This window comes from Trichoderma camerunense (genome assembly GCF_050948025.1).
Source record: "Trichoderma camerunense strain CBS 138272 chromosome Unknown V8C40scaffold_7, whole genome shotgun sequence".
In the NCBI taxonomy this organism is placed as follows: domain Eukaryota; kingdom Fungi; phylum Ascomycota; class Sordariomycetes; order Hypocreales; family Hypocreaceae; genus Trichoderma; species Trichoderma camerunense.
The window spans coordinates 519,831-534,571 of record NW_028145363.1 but is presented as its reverse complement, the minus strand read 5'-3'; the positions used below and the strand labels follow the sequence as shown (position 1 = coordinate 534,571).

Sequence of the window (14,741 nt, the reverse complement as noted above, 5' to 3'; positions counted from 1 at the left end):
CAATCGTCGCTTCGGTCGCTGTCGTATTGCCTGCTTGACTTCGCCCTCATGGTTTGGTTCGTGTGCCTTTTTTTTTGGACTTCTCGTAGCAGTCGGCGCTGGCGCTGACGCGCTCGTTATAGCTCTTGTCTTTTAATTCTCACTTCTGGCAAATTTTCATACCAGCGTCTCCATTGTCATGCCTTTTCCTGGACTGCCAGTAGGATCCGATGACGCTTGTATTGCCGCTAATAAACGAGGATAAACCGAAGATTGGTATGACCGAGTACGGTGGTAAAGCTCTCTATGCTGTCGAATTTCTCATTGAAACCAGGCTTCTTGGATTCTGAACTAGACACGTATCCCCAAGTGCTGGCGAGCGCTTCACCGTTAATGGCTTGATGGGTTATTGTAAAAAAGAAAAGAAGAAAAAAAGAAAAAGAAAAGCGCGGATGTTTTGCTTGGAAGCTGATACGGGAGAGGTAAGAGAGGGGGGTATGTGAGGTAACGGAGGTAGCGAAGAATAGGCCGATGGCGAATGGAGAGGCGAGAGGCTACGATAGACAAGAGACTAAAGAGGGACGAGAGACGATATAGAGACGAAACGAAATGAAACGAGACGAAACGAGACGAGACGAGATAGAGACGAGATAGAGACGAGAGAGTAAAGCCATTCGCCTGAGATATGAGGCCAACAGCTCCTTCCATTAGCGCCTCTGCCACGGTAATTTGGCGGCGGCGGTAGGTACTCTTGCGCTTGCTCTCATGCTGTCGTATTCGACCAAGTAAGGATATTAATTAGAATGAAGAATAAAAACAAGCTAGAATGGAGTTATAGCAGTAGATACTAGAGGGTTGTATATATAGTAGTACATAATAAGTACTTAATAGATATAGCAATAGTGGAAGATATTAAAAATATGGATAAAGCTATAGTAGTAGATATTAGCTAATGTAGCTATAGTAGAAGATACTTGGGAAATCTAACTAAAGTAAAAGATAGTAGATAAATATAGCTATAATAGCAGATGCTGGAGAAATATAAGTATAGTAGCAGATAGTAGAAGAATATATAGGTGAAATGTCAAGGTATCTCGCTTTATCTGTTGGCTGCTAAGCAACCCGTGATTTATGAGAACAGTGTACTCAAGTCTCCTAAGAATAGCTGGCCGAGACGTTGAAAGGCCTCGTTGAGAACGATGTGTGGAAGCTTTTAATTGTAGTAAGCTGTAGGAGCAAGACCACGTGGAGAGGCTGGCTAAATTGTCTAGCCGAGGCTGGACAATGTTCGTATTATCATGTGATTAATATAACACTGGCCAAGAATAGGAGCGATTCATGATAATGTAAAGACGTCCATATGGAAAAGAAAGATTGTATCCCAGGTGGAATTTCAGCAATGTAAATATATCTAGGTGATGCGTCTTAGCATATTAAACTGAATGAATGAATGATAACACGCGTAAACATGGAGCTTGACTTGAGTCGTACTCCATACCTAGGTAGATCCGACGCTATTATGTGCTTTAAGTCTTAGTCTACGCCTCGTTCTTCGCTTCTTATATATATGACATGATTGTGACTTAAAGTGATATATAAGACTATCGTATGAAAAAGATTATGTTTGTTCTAATAAACACTTAAATCAGTCGGCAGTCCTCTCGCGAAGCTCAATAAATATAGAACTAAATTGAGGGAGCTACGGATTTCGGATTGTGTTTTACTTTACTCCGTCGGGGTAACAAGGATCGGATCCACAGAACTAACGAAATGCTCGGCCTAACATGATATGAACCATCATGTTCTCATGCATGAGCTCCTTCATCGATCCTTCTCGCCATGCTTTCCTTCTTATTTCCTCTGCAGGAGGGAAGAATCTCTGCCCTATCACGCCGATTTAGCGGGTCGAGATCCTGGCGCACTTCATCAACCAGCGAAGCGTCCAGCTATATCCTTTAGGTGATTATTGTCAGCATCTTGTTTCCTTTTCTCAGCGCCTCAAACGCCCCAAGAAGCTGTCATCATGCCCGCATTTTGACTAGCTAGAAAGCCACATTGTCGAACCAAGCAACGGCGGATTTAGTCGCAATGGCTCTAACAGCTGGCGAGAGCAAGGAGGAAGCTCTTGGGCACATTGCCGCGATAGATGTTGAAAAGGCCGAGATTGGAAGCACAACCGATACGTCGCTCGATGTGCCCATCAGTCACATCAAGCTCGACCGGAATCGCTTTTCCGTCGCCGGCGCAGCGAATTTGTCTCTCGATGATGTCGAGGCCGTTGATGTTCAGATCCGGGGACTGGCCATCTCCGTAGATACGGCGCCTTCATGGCTTGATCCTGGCACATATCCCGAATTATTCTCCGCCGGATTCAAGACTGCGCCTCGCATCAAGACTTTGCTGCATTCCGTCGATGCGGACCTCAGGCCTGGGACTCTGACGGCCATCATCGGAGGCAGTGGTTCGGGAAAGACCACCCTGCTCAACAACCTCGCCGAAAGGGTTGTCAGCTCGAGATTAAGCCAACAAGGCCTGGCGGTATTCAACGGGCAGCTCGGCGTGAACAGCGTAAGGCACGCCTATGTTATGCAGCAGGATATCCTGCTACCGACTTTGACGGTTCGAGAGACTTTAAGATACTCGGCTGATCTCCGACTGCCGTCGTCAACCAGCGCCGAGGACCGCGAGAGGATCGTCGAGGAGGTCATCCGTGAATTAGGCCTCAAAGAATGCGCCAACACACGCATAGGAAATAGCCAGCATCGCGGCTGCTCTGGAGGCGAAAAGAGGCGTGTAAGCATTGGAGTGCAGCTTTTGTCAAACCCATCCGTGTTGTTCCTCGATGAACCCACCACCGGTCTGGACGCAACCAGCGCCTTCCAGCTCATTAGAACCCTGAAGGCCTTGGCCCAGAAAGGCAGAAACATCATCACGACAATCCACCAGCCTCGATCTGAGATTTGGGACCTCTTCGACAACCTCATCATCCTATCCAAGGGCAGCCCGGTCTTCTCCGGCCCCGTCTCCGAATGTCTCCCCTGGTTCAAGGATCTGGGCCATCAGCTGCCGCCTTTTGTGAACCCAGCAGAATTCGTCATTGACATTGCGGCCGTGGACAACCGTACCCCAGAATTAGAGGCAGAAACTTCGACTCGTCTCGAGAGCTTGAAAGCAGCATGGAGGATAGAGAGCGAAAGCCGCTTCCCGGCACTGCAGGGCGTCGCCGAGATGAGGCGTAACAAGCACTCAAAGGCAACGACTCATGCCGGATTCCTCCGCCAGGTACGCATCTTGACGGATCGTACCCTAAAGGTCACATACCGAGATCCCCTTGGCATGACAGCGTCTATTCTGGAAGCCATCATCATGGGACTCGTGATAGGCTACCTGTTCTACAATGTCGGTCGCGATCAGGCTGGCATTAGATCTAGAGAAGGTCTCCTGTACATATGCGTTGGTCTTCAGGGCTACCTGATCCTAATGTTTGAAACATACCGCCTGACTATTGACATGCCGACATTTGATCGCGAGTCTTCAGAGCACTGCGTCGATGCCGTACCCTACATCTTGTCACGACGCCTGGCACGACTCGTTACGGAGGATTTCCCAGTTCCTTTTCTGTTCTCTCTCATTCTGTACTTCATGGCCGGATTTGACCATGATGCAGCCAAGTTCTTTACATTCTTCAGTATCAGCTTTGTCAACCATTTTGCTTGCATCATGTGCGCATTTACATGCGTCGTGACAGTCAGACACTTCCCGGGTGCCAGTTTGATAGCAAATTTTGCTTTTACGCTGCAGAGCATAGCGTGTGGTATATTCATCCAAGTTGATACCATCCCAGTCTATGTTCGGTGGTTGAAGTGGGTGACTTGGTCGGTGAGTTCCCCTTTTATACTCTCAGGAATCATAAACTTGAAACCCCTGTTAGGTATAATGAGCTAATCGCAGTATCACAGTTTTACACTTTTGGAGCGTATTGCGGCAATGAGTTTCAAGGCAGCTTCTATGACTGTCCCGAGCCGGGTGGCCCATCTAATCCGGCATGCCTTCAGTATACAGGAGACTACATTATGTCCTCACTCGGATTCCCGAGAACCTGGATTGCTCGCCCGATTGTCTGCCTTGCGGCGTTTGTCATCTTCTTCTTCATACTATCGGCGATTGGGCTGCACTATATCAAGGTTGAAATGACCATCGCTCGACCGCGAGTCTCAGACACGGATCTGTCAGCCGGAAAAGAAAAGATGACTGCAAGGTCCATTGCAGAGGTTCGCACAATCGATGTTGAACTGGAGAATTTCTCTCTCGATCTTGATAAAAGAGCTGCCAATGGTAAAAAGCTGCCTCGAAAAACTATTGTTAAGCCAATTAATGTGACTTTCCAGGCCGGTACCTTGAATATCATCATGGGTCCATCTGGAAGCGGTAAAACATCCCTTCTCAACTCAATGGCACTCCGGCTCCGCAACTCAATAAGCACTCACTATCGTCCATCCGGCAAAATGTCTTTCAACGGAGCAGTTCCGTCTTCATCAGTTGTCCGATCTGTCTGCTCCTATGTCTGCCAAGATGATGACACTCTTTTACCTTCGTTGACCGTTCGCGAGACGTTGAGATTTTCTGCCGCACTACGATTGCCCTCGTTTATGAGCAAGGAAGAAAAGTATCGTCGCGCCGAGGAGATCCTCATGAAAATGGGATTGAAGGATTGCGCAGACAACTTGATTGGTAACGATTTAGTCAAGGGCATCTCAGGAGGAGAAAAGCGGCGAGTGTCCATCGCTGTACAGATCCTTACGGATCCTCGCATCCTTCTCCTGGACGAGCCAACATCCGGACTAGACGCCTTCACCGCAAATTCGATCATGGAAGTTCTTCAAGGACTTGCTCAAGAAGGAAGAACATTAATTCTTACTATCCATCAGCCTCGATCAGACTTGTTCAAACACTTTGGCAACGTGCTGCTCCTTGCTCGTGGTGGTGCCCCAGCCTATGCCGGTCGCGCCAAGGATATGCTCAATTATTTTAACAGGCAGGGATATCAATGTCCGCAGCATTCAAACCCGGCAGACTTTGCCTTGGATATGATTACAGTCGACTTACAGCGAGATGATAGAGAAGCGGAGAGTAGAGATAGAGTTGAAAGGCTCATCGAGGAGTGGACTAGATGCTCATCTGGAGGAGACAAGGAGCAGCAATGGAAGAAGGAGGAAGGGTCAAGGCTTCCAGAGATAACTGAAACCGACGAACTGGACGAGAAGAAAGAATTTGATGGAGACGTAGCAGTGATAAATAACGGCGAACCTTTGCCAAAGATTCAGCCTGCTACTTCTCGCAAGTCCTTCAACAAAGCCAACCTTTCAACACCTGCAGAACTGGGCGCTCTTGTCCACAAGCGTGCGTCTCTCGCCACCGCTGTGCCTCTGCTTTTGCATCGCGCCGTCATCAACACGCGCCGGCAGCCTCAGCTCATCATGGCTCGGACAATGCAAGTCGTAGGATTGGCCATCATCTTCGCCCTCTTCTTCGCACCGCTGCATCACGACTACTACGCGGTCCAGAACTGGATGGGTTTTATACAAGAGGTCGGTGCCTTTTACTTTGTCGGTATGCTGCAGAATGTAGCCATCTATCCCACCGAGCGAGACGTCTTCTACCGAGAGGATGACGATGGAGTGTACAGTGTGGACGCATTTTTGCTTTCCTACACAATCCTCGAGGTCCCCTTTGAGATTCTCAGCTGCCTCCTTTTCGGCATCTTGATGTGTCTCGCCGTCGGCCTTCCCAGGACAGCAACCATGTACTTTGTCTCCGTCTTTGGCTGCTTCGGGATAGTCTCCTGTGGCGAGAGTCTTGGAATCATGTTCAACACCATCGTCAACCACACCGGCTTCGCTGTCAACATCATGGGAATGTTCCTCTCCATTGCCACCGCCATGGCCGGTGTGCTGTCCATCAACGCCCCGAAGGCTTTCAAGGCGCTCAACTACCTCTCGCCCATCCGGTATGCAACACGCTCGATCGCTCCCTACGCTTTGCGGGATGAGACCTTCTACTGCAAGCCGGGGCAGCAGCTTGCAAACGGTACCTGTCCCATTACGACGGGCAAGCAAGTCCTTCAGCTGTATGATTTTGATGACAATCCGGTGGTGAACGTGGCGGCTTTGGCTGGGTGCTTGGTTGTATACCGACTGTTGGCTTGGCTCTTACTGAGGCTGGCAAGGACAAGATGGGGTGGATCTAAGAAGTAGGATGATTCGTTATTTCGATTCTTTTGCACATGATACGCTCTGATGGGAGGCAATGTATATAAAGTGCTAGGTATTAATGTAAATATGCACCTTGGTAGTAATTTATGAAGATGATTCTCTGTGTCTAAGGTACCTCTATTGATAGATTCTATAGTTAGTGAATTACAAGATAATGAAGAATATAAACTAGCAGCATTAGAAGAACGGGTGAGAAGGTTGCGCTATCAACCACTTATTATACACCTTGTTGTAGCTAGCCTTGTATCTCTCCCCCTAGGATAACCATTATCGCAAAATTTGCTTTGTATAACCCTCTGAATTATTGATGTGACGTTACGTTTCATATACTAGATCCAATAAATGCAGATCCTGTCCGAGGTTATGTACACAGCGTTGATGTGACTTTTAAAATGAGGTGCATTTGCATTATTCTGTTTTCAGGCACTTCACGATTACACCATACCAAATGATGTTGCAACTTTAGCTATGTATATATATAAATTCAATAGCTTTATCAGTTTGGTTTTACGTATTCTGTTAATTAATCGCTGATGGGGGCGTACTTTATCTCCAGCCATGGCATGAGAAAGAGGGGGAGATGAAGGGTGGAAGAGCAGGTATACTCGCTACCCTACAAGAAAAGACAATATATACCTCATGACTTCAAGAAATACAATTTAGGTGAGCATTTGTAAGCCCTGTATGAACCTTGCAGAAACGATCGGGTAAAAGAAGACACGAAAATGTAGCGAAATGGCATCCCCCTATTTTGCGAGACCTCTGAGACTACATGTACTCGAACGTACTAGCCACCCACAAGCAAAGTTTTCGCGTATAGCTTTTGCAGACTTACCATCCCTCCCTTTAAGAAGCAAATATGGTAGCAAGGGGCATCTACTGATAATGTACAGTACGTGAACCGTTCGATTACTTGTGCAATAGCTCTTGTACCATTGTACGTGATTAAAGCAAAATTGTCCATTATGCAGCAACGATTTATACTTCCCCTGAAAGCTGTTCAAAATATATCACAAGGCAAACCATCTCTTCAGCACTACCATCCTGCAGGAGAAATCACAACCTCTTTGCTAAAAAGATGATCTTTGCAGCATGACTATCCCAAGAGAGAGATATGAAATGATCAGTCTCCATCGTCTCTCCCTTTGTATTGTTTATAGCATCGTGTCGGTTATAAGAATCGAAGCGGCTGGAATCTAGTCTGTATCAAGAGTGAAGAGGTCAATTAAACATAAAGTGAGCGTAAAAATTGAGAATCAGAACGAGGCATCGCTCGAAGATTTTCAAAACATCCGAGAGTACGGAAAGAGGATAATATCAGAAACAGGAAATGGGGAATCGACCATGGAAAGAAGATGCAGAGACAGGATGATACGATATCCAGCTCATCCCCTGACTTTCGACAAACTCGAACGTAATTGACAAACTGTAACGCCCTCCGACCTCGCTTGCTTGACGCCATCTTCATCCGCCTCCTGGACAAACTAGCTACGACTTCGCATGCATCAGTTGTGGCCATGATGATTCTCATACGAGGGTATTCCACTCGGATCGTCTGGATCTAGACCACACGCACGCCAAGGTACGGAACTTGGATGCCTAAAACCTGTATCCAATAGCTCAGCACCTCGGCGGTTTCAATGCAGGACTGCATGATCCGAGTACTCGGAGCTAGATCTCGTTGCCCCATGTTGCGTGCTCTATAATCGCCTAGTCCAGCAAGCCCCGTGGGGTGTTGCAGAGTCGGCATGTCCTTCATCACGATGCAAGTGCCATCTATGTGGGTGCTGTGCTCCGAGCCTGTCCTTAACCACATGCCTCGTGTTGGCGATAGTTTTCTGATAACAGGCATCAACATTATCACGGCTGCCACTGGTCCAACCCGGGTCCCCAAGGCGGGTCTTTCTTCATCCCCTGGTTCGGCCAAGGATAGAACGTGGAGTCGAACGGCTTCGAGAGCGGGCGGTCTAACATGAAGCTAGCAGCATGGCGTGTGGGGAGCGGCGAGACGGCTCAGTAGAGGTGGCGAGTGAGAGCGAGGCAAATTTAGGCGTGGCGTGTGTCGACAGGAAGACTGTACAGTAGCAGAGTATCTCCATGAATTCTCCAGAGAAAATCCGACCATCGTGAGGCTTCATCGTCCAAAGCGAACGTAAAAACATTAAATGACAGTACTAAATCAACAAATTAGCATCATCGTATCTATGCTAGAGGTTTGCTAGCTGCCGCTATTTTCAATTGCGGTGCTGCAAGTCGAGTACGGCGAGGCCGAGCAGATGGCTTGTCTGTAAGAGAAATATTAGTAGAGGGCTTAAATTGCTGAGTCTGTTTAGACGCAATGAAGTTAGCTCTATGATGAACTATATGGACGCCAAGCTGAAAAATTGCGTCTGCAAAAGGCGGTAGGGAAGCCCATAGTAGGTACTTGGGCATGAATGTCACACACCGGAAGCTTTGCCGACCTGAACTGGCAAGCTTCTTGTCTCTGCAGATTTGAATCGTAGATTCTACCTGTCAGTCAGACTGCAACAATGTCTCAGCTGTGTCAACTATACTTATTTAGACGAGATCTACAACACTGGAGAGCAGCGTTGGATCTCGCCTTGATACCGTATGAATGAAAGTGTGTACATAGACCCATCTTGATGGAAGTTTGCCATGTGGAGACACGGGTGTAAAGTACAGACAGACGTAAAAGTTGCTTGTACCTGCTTATGAGCGTATTATGAAGGCATTAGAGATAGTAATCCATGATTCGGCCGGTCCATGTACATGCATGCGTGACTTCAGTTGCTGGGATTATCCGGCATTACTGCGTGCTTTCGAAAGTCTCGACGTCCATATCACGGTCACCTGGTGGCTTGGTAGCTCGGCTCCTAGATCTATTGGCGTAACATAGATGCTAAGGTCGAACAAGCAGACTATCGGTCACTTTCAATTAAACTGTCCGTGTAATAATGTACGGAGTAATTCTACTCGTTCACCCTCTGGCATGCAAGCATTCATGGCTCGTCCATTGTTCTCCACCTGATAGCAAGCATCAGCTGCAGCGCTAGCCAAAGCAAGAACCCCGGTGATTCGGAGTTTTTGGTGACGGCCCTCCTCTCCTCTCCTCTCTCTGGGCGACGATCAGGCAGCAGAATTAATTTTGTGGAAGCATCTCCACCTGACGGTTTTAGCAGCTTGAGAGCTGGTAAGGATCGGCCAATGTCAGCGCGTGTGGGCTTTTGTGTGTGACCAGACCGGACTTTTGACTGCTCAGCCCAATGCCAGCCAACGTGCGGTTGTAGAAGGGCGAACAATTGACGCTCATGGCCGATGGACTGTGAATAGGGAGTTTAGATGATCTTGCGGCAGATGCTATATCGATTCTGATCTCCTCGGCCATGGCGCCACGCTAGGTAAGATGGAGAGCTGGTTTTTCTGCAAGGCGCCGGGAATCGCTAGCAGCGAGGCGAGAGCTGGTCTGAGAAGTCCGCGTACTCGTACAAGTCTGTACCCTATCCCATCAAGCTGGGCTATGGACTAGCCACCACTTTGCCATGGTCTGGGTTTGGCGCGCGGGATGAGTTCGCAAGTGGATGCTAGTGCCACGGCTGTCGTTGCATGCCGGCGCGCCCCCGAATGCATCCAGTGAGCATCAGAGGAATTCTGTTGCCTGGCATCTCGCTAGCAAAGACTGCTGATCCCGGAGCATGGCAACTGATTCAGTGGCCCGGGTTTCCACCTGTGCTTACTTGTAGTACGAGAATATGCTCTTGGCCCTCGGCACGGTACCTGGGCGTGTACTCGTACCAGAATGGCCATGAGCGCGCTCTTGGTCTTGTCGATTATGGCTCTCCGAAGAGTTTCGGAGCTGATGGTGATGACCTGCCAGAGATGATTTTCTCGCTCCTAGCGGGCGCCGGATCCGTCAATTGTCGAGCGTGGCGTTGCCGCCGCTAGCTTTACTTTGCCCGCGCTGGTCTTAAGGTTCTAGGCCGTTGCCATGGTTCGATGTTTTCGTCTGGAGGCACATGCTTCCGGCACTGCATCTCGAAAAACGAAAAGGTGCAGCTGAGTTGGAGAGGGTGGAGTTTGCAGAATGCATGGAAGTGGAAGCTTGGACTGACTGAGGCCATCAATTGCGCTAGCAGATATTGACCCTGTACTAAATACCTTGGCTGACGCAGATCTGCTACCGCAAACGAGGTACAGAGCACCTCCAGCTAAACCAAGGGAAGAAACACAGCCGAACGCAGGTGTGTTCAGCGGTCTTCAGGTACCTACTCGTATCCTCCCAACACTCCGTATTATAGACTACTGGAATCCATTTCGGACCGAGACTGTGACAATGTCGATCTGCACGAATACAGCAGTCAAAAATGGTATTCATCGGCCAGGTACAGGACAATTGATCACCTCCACTATCTCGTACGAGTCCAGGTGCTGCACAGACACCTGCAGGGCCGCCCTGTACGAGACTTTTGGAGACCTACGGGAGTTGCTCCCACCTACGTCAGGGGATGGCCTAGCTGCTCTTTTAAGGGCCAATTGCAGCGCCGTCCAGGGGGGTGTGTCCAGGGTCCACAGTGGCCAAACAACCGCTTGCGGTTCCCACTCTCGACCTCGAAGCTAATCCAAGACAAAACTTCTCCATTTTCAACCGCTTCAGCACGAAAGCAAAGGGGCTTGTTTTTCCCATGGGGAACTGGAGAATCTCCTCTATTGTTTTGTCTGGGGGTGCGGGGGACACCCTGGAGATGTTTCCCCGTTTGGCAAATTCCAACATGGCCAGTCTTACACGCAGCCCAGCTTCGAAGATGGCTTGATCTGGAGATGTTTCATACGGGCGTTGGTTCGCATTGATCATCGACAGCTTGTTACCGGAACATGACGATCATCCCATTGCTACTCTGTTTACGTGATACAGGTATGTGTCATCCGCGTCCGTGCTGCTGCAGCTATACAATAGGTAGATTAACTGGTGTGGCACATGGTAGTGACACAAAATAGAAATCTCTTCATCCCGGACTACGGCTCCGGGCGTGGGAAACGACGCTACTGTGAGACAAGCTGCCACAATCCACCCATACAACATGATGAACGCATGAGTCGTACTGTAGCGTCTCTATATGGCTCTTTGCGTCCGTCTTCCAAGCTTCGGTCTCCACGCCACCATCATATGCCATGCGACTAGCATCTCCTCCAGCCACGAGTGGGCCGGACAAGGATTGGTCTCATCCTGGCTTGCACCATGTTGCTCAACTGACTTGGAAGATGGCCAATGTACATCCACAATGCCATGGTCCAAGGTGTTTCCGGCGTCCTCAAATCGCGGGGATTGACAACGAGTATCCAGCTGGAGCCCAATGTTAGCCGCACGCGACAAACACACAAATAGCCATTGTTCTCCGCCTCCAGATTCCGGCTCTCGTCTCACTTCCCCAGCTCACCACAAAGGAGTATAATAAACCTCCTTGTCCCCTCTGTCTTGACCTTGATTGTCTCGACACTTTCAAATTCTTCAGCTGGGAAGCAAGATCCCTCTCTTGTCTCGTCTGTTTACACCAATTGAGCCAGCAAGAGAAAGTCAATCTGCGGACTGATCCGCCTATCCCTCAAGATGTCGGGAATATAGTCAGTTGCCCCCCCTTTTTGGTACATCTTCCTCTGTCAACATGTACACTAACGTGTTTTGATACAGCGAATCCAAGAGTGTCCATGAGACCTCTATGGAGAAGGGAGTCACCTACCACGAAGAACAAGACTTAACCCAGAACCTCCAGGCGAAAATTCGCAATCCCCTCAAGGGGATTCCCCGAGAACAGCTTATGAGCGATGTCGAAGCTTTTGCTCAGCGCAATGGCCTTCAGGAGCACACTCTTCTTCTTAAGAAGGGCGCGCTTATTGCCCAGAACCCTGCTGAACCACATGCCATTGATGGCGAGGAGAAGCTCACTGCACACGAATTGAATATTCTGGAGCGCGAGGTCACTCACAAGTGGCACATGCCCCCAAGACTCTTCCTCACCATCGCAACATGCTCCATCGGTGCCGCTGTCCAGGGTTGGGATCAGACTGGTAGCAACGGAGCTACCATTTTCTGGCCTGATGTCTATGGCATCGGTGACCAGAGCATTACTCGCAACGCTATTCTCGTCGGTCTCATCAATGCTGCTCCTTATATTGGTAGCGCGTGAGTTACACCTTCACATGTATCAATCTAGAGTTTAGCTAACCTGTCCCTAGTTTCATTGGCTGCTGGATCTCTGATCCTATCAACAACCACTTCGGTCGACGTGGTGTCATCTTCTTCGCCTCTCACTTCTGTATCTGGCCCGTCATCGGTTCTGCTTTCTGCCACACCTGGGGACAACAGCTTGCCTGTCGATTGCTCATGGGAATTGGTATGGGTGCCAAGGCTTCAACGGTCCCTATCTACGCTGCTGAAAACGCCCCGGCTTCCATCCGAGGTGCTTTGGTCATGTCATGGCGTACGTTCTTCGTCCTTCCTTCCATATTGAAATCTTTGTTGTACTAACGCAGTTCAGAAATGTGGACTGCCTTTGGTATTTTGCTCGGAAGTGCCTTTAACCTGGCCGTCTACCACGTAAAGGATATCAACTGGCGTTTGATGCTTGGCGCGCCTTTCCTTCCCGCTGTCCCTCTTCTCTGCCTCATCTACTTGTGCCCTGAATCTCCCCGTTGGTACATGAAGAAGGGTCGCTACGCTGATGCCTGGAAGTCCCTTGTCATTCTCCGCAACGACCCCATCCAGGTGGCCCGAGACATCTACTACATCTCCGCCCAGCTGGAAATTGAGAATGAGCTCGTTGGCAAGACCAACTACGTCACTCGATTCACTCAGCTCTTCACCGTCCCCCGAATTCGCCGTGCCAACCTGGCTGCCTTCACTGTCATGCTTGCTCAGCAACTGTGCGGTATCAACATCATTGCCTTCTACTCCACCACAGTCTTCGTCAATGCTGGCTTCACCCAGTTCCGAGCCCTGATCGGTTCATTTGGCTTCGGTCTTGTCAACTGGGTCTTTGCTTTCCCCGCTTTCTGGACCATTGATACTGTAAGTTGTTCAATTAAACGACAAAACCTTCTGGTGAAAGTATTCTAACAACAGTATAGTTTGGTCGTCGAAGCCTGCTGCTCTTCACCTTCCCCCAGATGTTCTGGACTCTCTTGGCTGCTGGTCTCTGCACTTTGATCTCTTCAGACCACAACGAGCTCAAAACTGGCCTCGTCAGTCTTTTCGTCTTCCTTTTCGGAGCCTTCTACTCCCCTGGTGAAGGTCCCGTTCCTTTCACCTACAGTGCTGAGGTTTATCCCCTGTCTCATCGTGAGACCGGTATGGGCTTCGCCGTCGCTACTTGCTTGTTCTGGGCTGCTGTGCTCAGTACCTCATTCCCCTTCCTGCTCGAGAAACTCCAGACCGTTGGTGCATTCGGTCTCTACGCTGGCTTCAACGTTGTCGCCTTCATCATGATCTTCCTCTGGGTACCCGAGACTATGCAGCGCACTCTCGAGGAGCTCGACTATGTCTTTGCTGTGCCTGTTCGCACTTTCATGAAGTACCAGCTCACCGTCGCCCTGCCCTGGTGGTTCAAGAAGTACGTCTTCTTCCAGTGGAGTGCTACCAAGCGACCGCTGTACGAGTTCGACAATGTCGCTTCTGACCTGCGCCGAGCGTCTATCCACCACGCCCCCACGGCTTCGTCGGATGATGAAAGCAAGCGGGCTATGTAAAGAAGAGGGAGAAACGAATTTTATGAATTTATTTGGGTAGCAAGGGTGAATATTGGATTTTGAGTATATTAATTGGTTACCACACAACGGGTAGTGTGATATTGGGAATTGATACCCTTTCCCTTATAGTTATGATACTATATGAGGGAATTATTAAGAATATATGAACTTCCCTATTTCAAAAAACTGATCCCTTGAAATCTTTTGAGTGATGATGGCGATATCTCTTTTGAGCCACCAATGTGAAATATCCAGCGCTGTGCTTTTCGTAATGGACTTGAGCAGCCCCATTGGCTATCCAGCATCCCATGGCCTGAATTTTAGCTACCTTGGGTAAGTCGCTTTTTATAATAGCAGATACTAGATGAATGTAGCGAAATTAGTGGATACTTGGAAATAGTAGCGATACTAGAAGAAAATAGCTATAGTAGCAGATTGTGGATATTTGAACCGCGCGTAGTTGCTATGGTGCTTGTTATGCATATAAGAGACTAACATCCCAAGCGCAAAACGACAACTTGAAATCCCAAACATGTTCTTCGTTTTTAATAAAGTCGGTTTCTCTATCGACTATCAAATTCATAGAAAACGTTCTGAGTAAAACGGTGTCCCCTTTCCCAAAGCGAAGAATGGAAGAACAAATCAGAGGAAAAAATAATAATAAAATATCCGAATGCAAAACGATATTTTGAAACCCCGAATGTCATTCCATTGTGTAATTTATCTGTCCCGTTGTCCCGTCTTCCAGTT

At 48.7% G+C, this 14,741-nt stretch overlaps 2 protein-coding genes across 2 annotated transcripts; both read left to right on the top strand.

The window, feature by feature from the left end:
• The first annotated feature begins 1,814 nt into the window (after positions 1–1,814).
• On the top strand, positions 1,815–6,342 carry V8C40DRAFT_242466 (P-loop containing nucleoside triphosphate hydrolase protein). The gene is made up of 2 exons (XM_083215222.1): positions 1,815–3,858; positions 3,939–6,342. Exons 1-2 carry the CDS (start codon positions 2,068–2,070, stop codon positions 6,231–6,233), a joined length of 4,086 nt encoding a protein of 1,361 aa, XP_083074118.1. The 5' UTR covers positions 1,815–2,067; the 3' UTR covers positions 6,234–6,342.
• A 5,326-nt stretch (positions 6,343–11,668) lies between these two features.
• On the top strand, positions 11,669–14,694 carry V8C40DRAFT_242450 (sugar porter family MFS transporter). Its single transcript, XM_083215221.1, has 5 exons — positions 11,669–11,870; positions 11,938–12,429; positions 12,483–12,727; positions 12,785–13,314; positions 13,374–14,694. The coding sequence occupies exons 1-5, from the start codon at positions 11,857–11,859 to the stop codon at positions 13,989–13,991; spliced, it is 1,899 nt and encodes a 632-aa protein (XP_083074117.1). The 5' UTR covers positions 11,669–11,856; the 3' UTR covers positions 13,992–14,694.
• The last annotated feature ends 47 nt before the right edge of the window (positions 14,695–14,741 follow it).

Coding starts and splice junctions, on each gene's coding strand:
- V8C40DRAFT_242466 (XM_083215222.1), top strand. CDS start 2,068: ATGGCTCTAACAGCTGGCGAGAGCAAGGAGGAAGCTCTTGGGCACATT. Junction 3,859..3,938: donor TGAAGTGGGTGACTTGGTCG/GTGAGTTCCCCT, acceptor GCAGTATCACAG/TTTTACACTTTTGGAGCGTA.
- V8C40DRAFT_242450 (XM_083215221.1), top strand. Junction 12,728..12,784: donor TGCTTTGGTCATGTCATGGC/GTACGTTCTTCG, acceptor AACGCAGTTCAG/AAATGTGGACTGCCTTTGGT. Junction 13,315..13,373: donor CTTTCTGGACCATTGATACT/GTAAGTTGTTCA, acceptor ACAACAGTATAG/TTTGGTCGTCGAAGCCTGCT.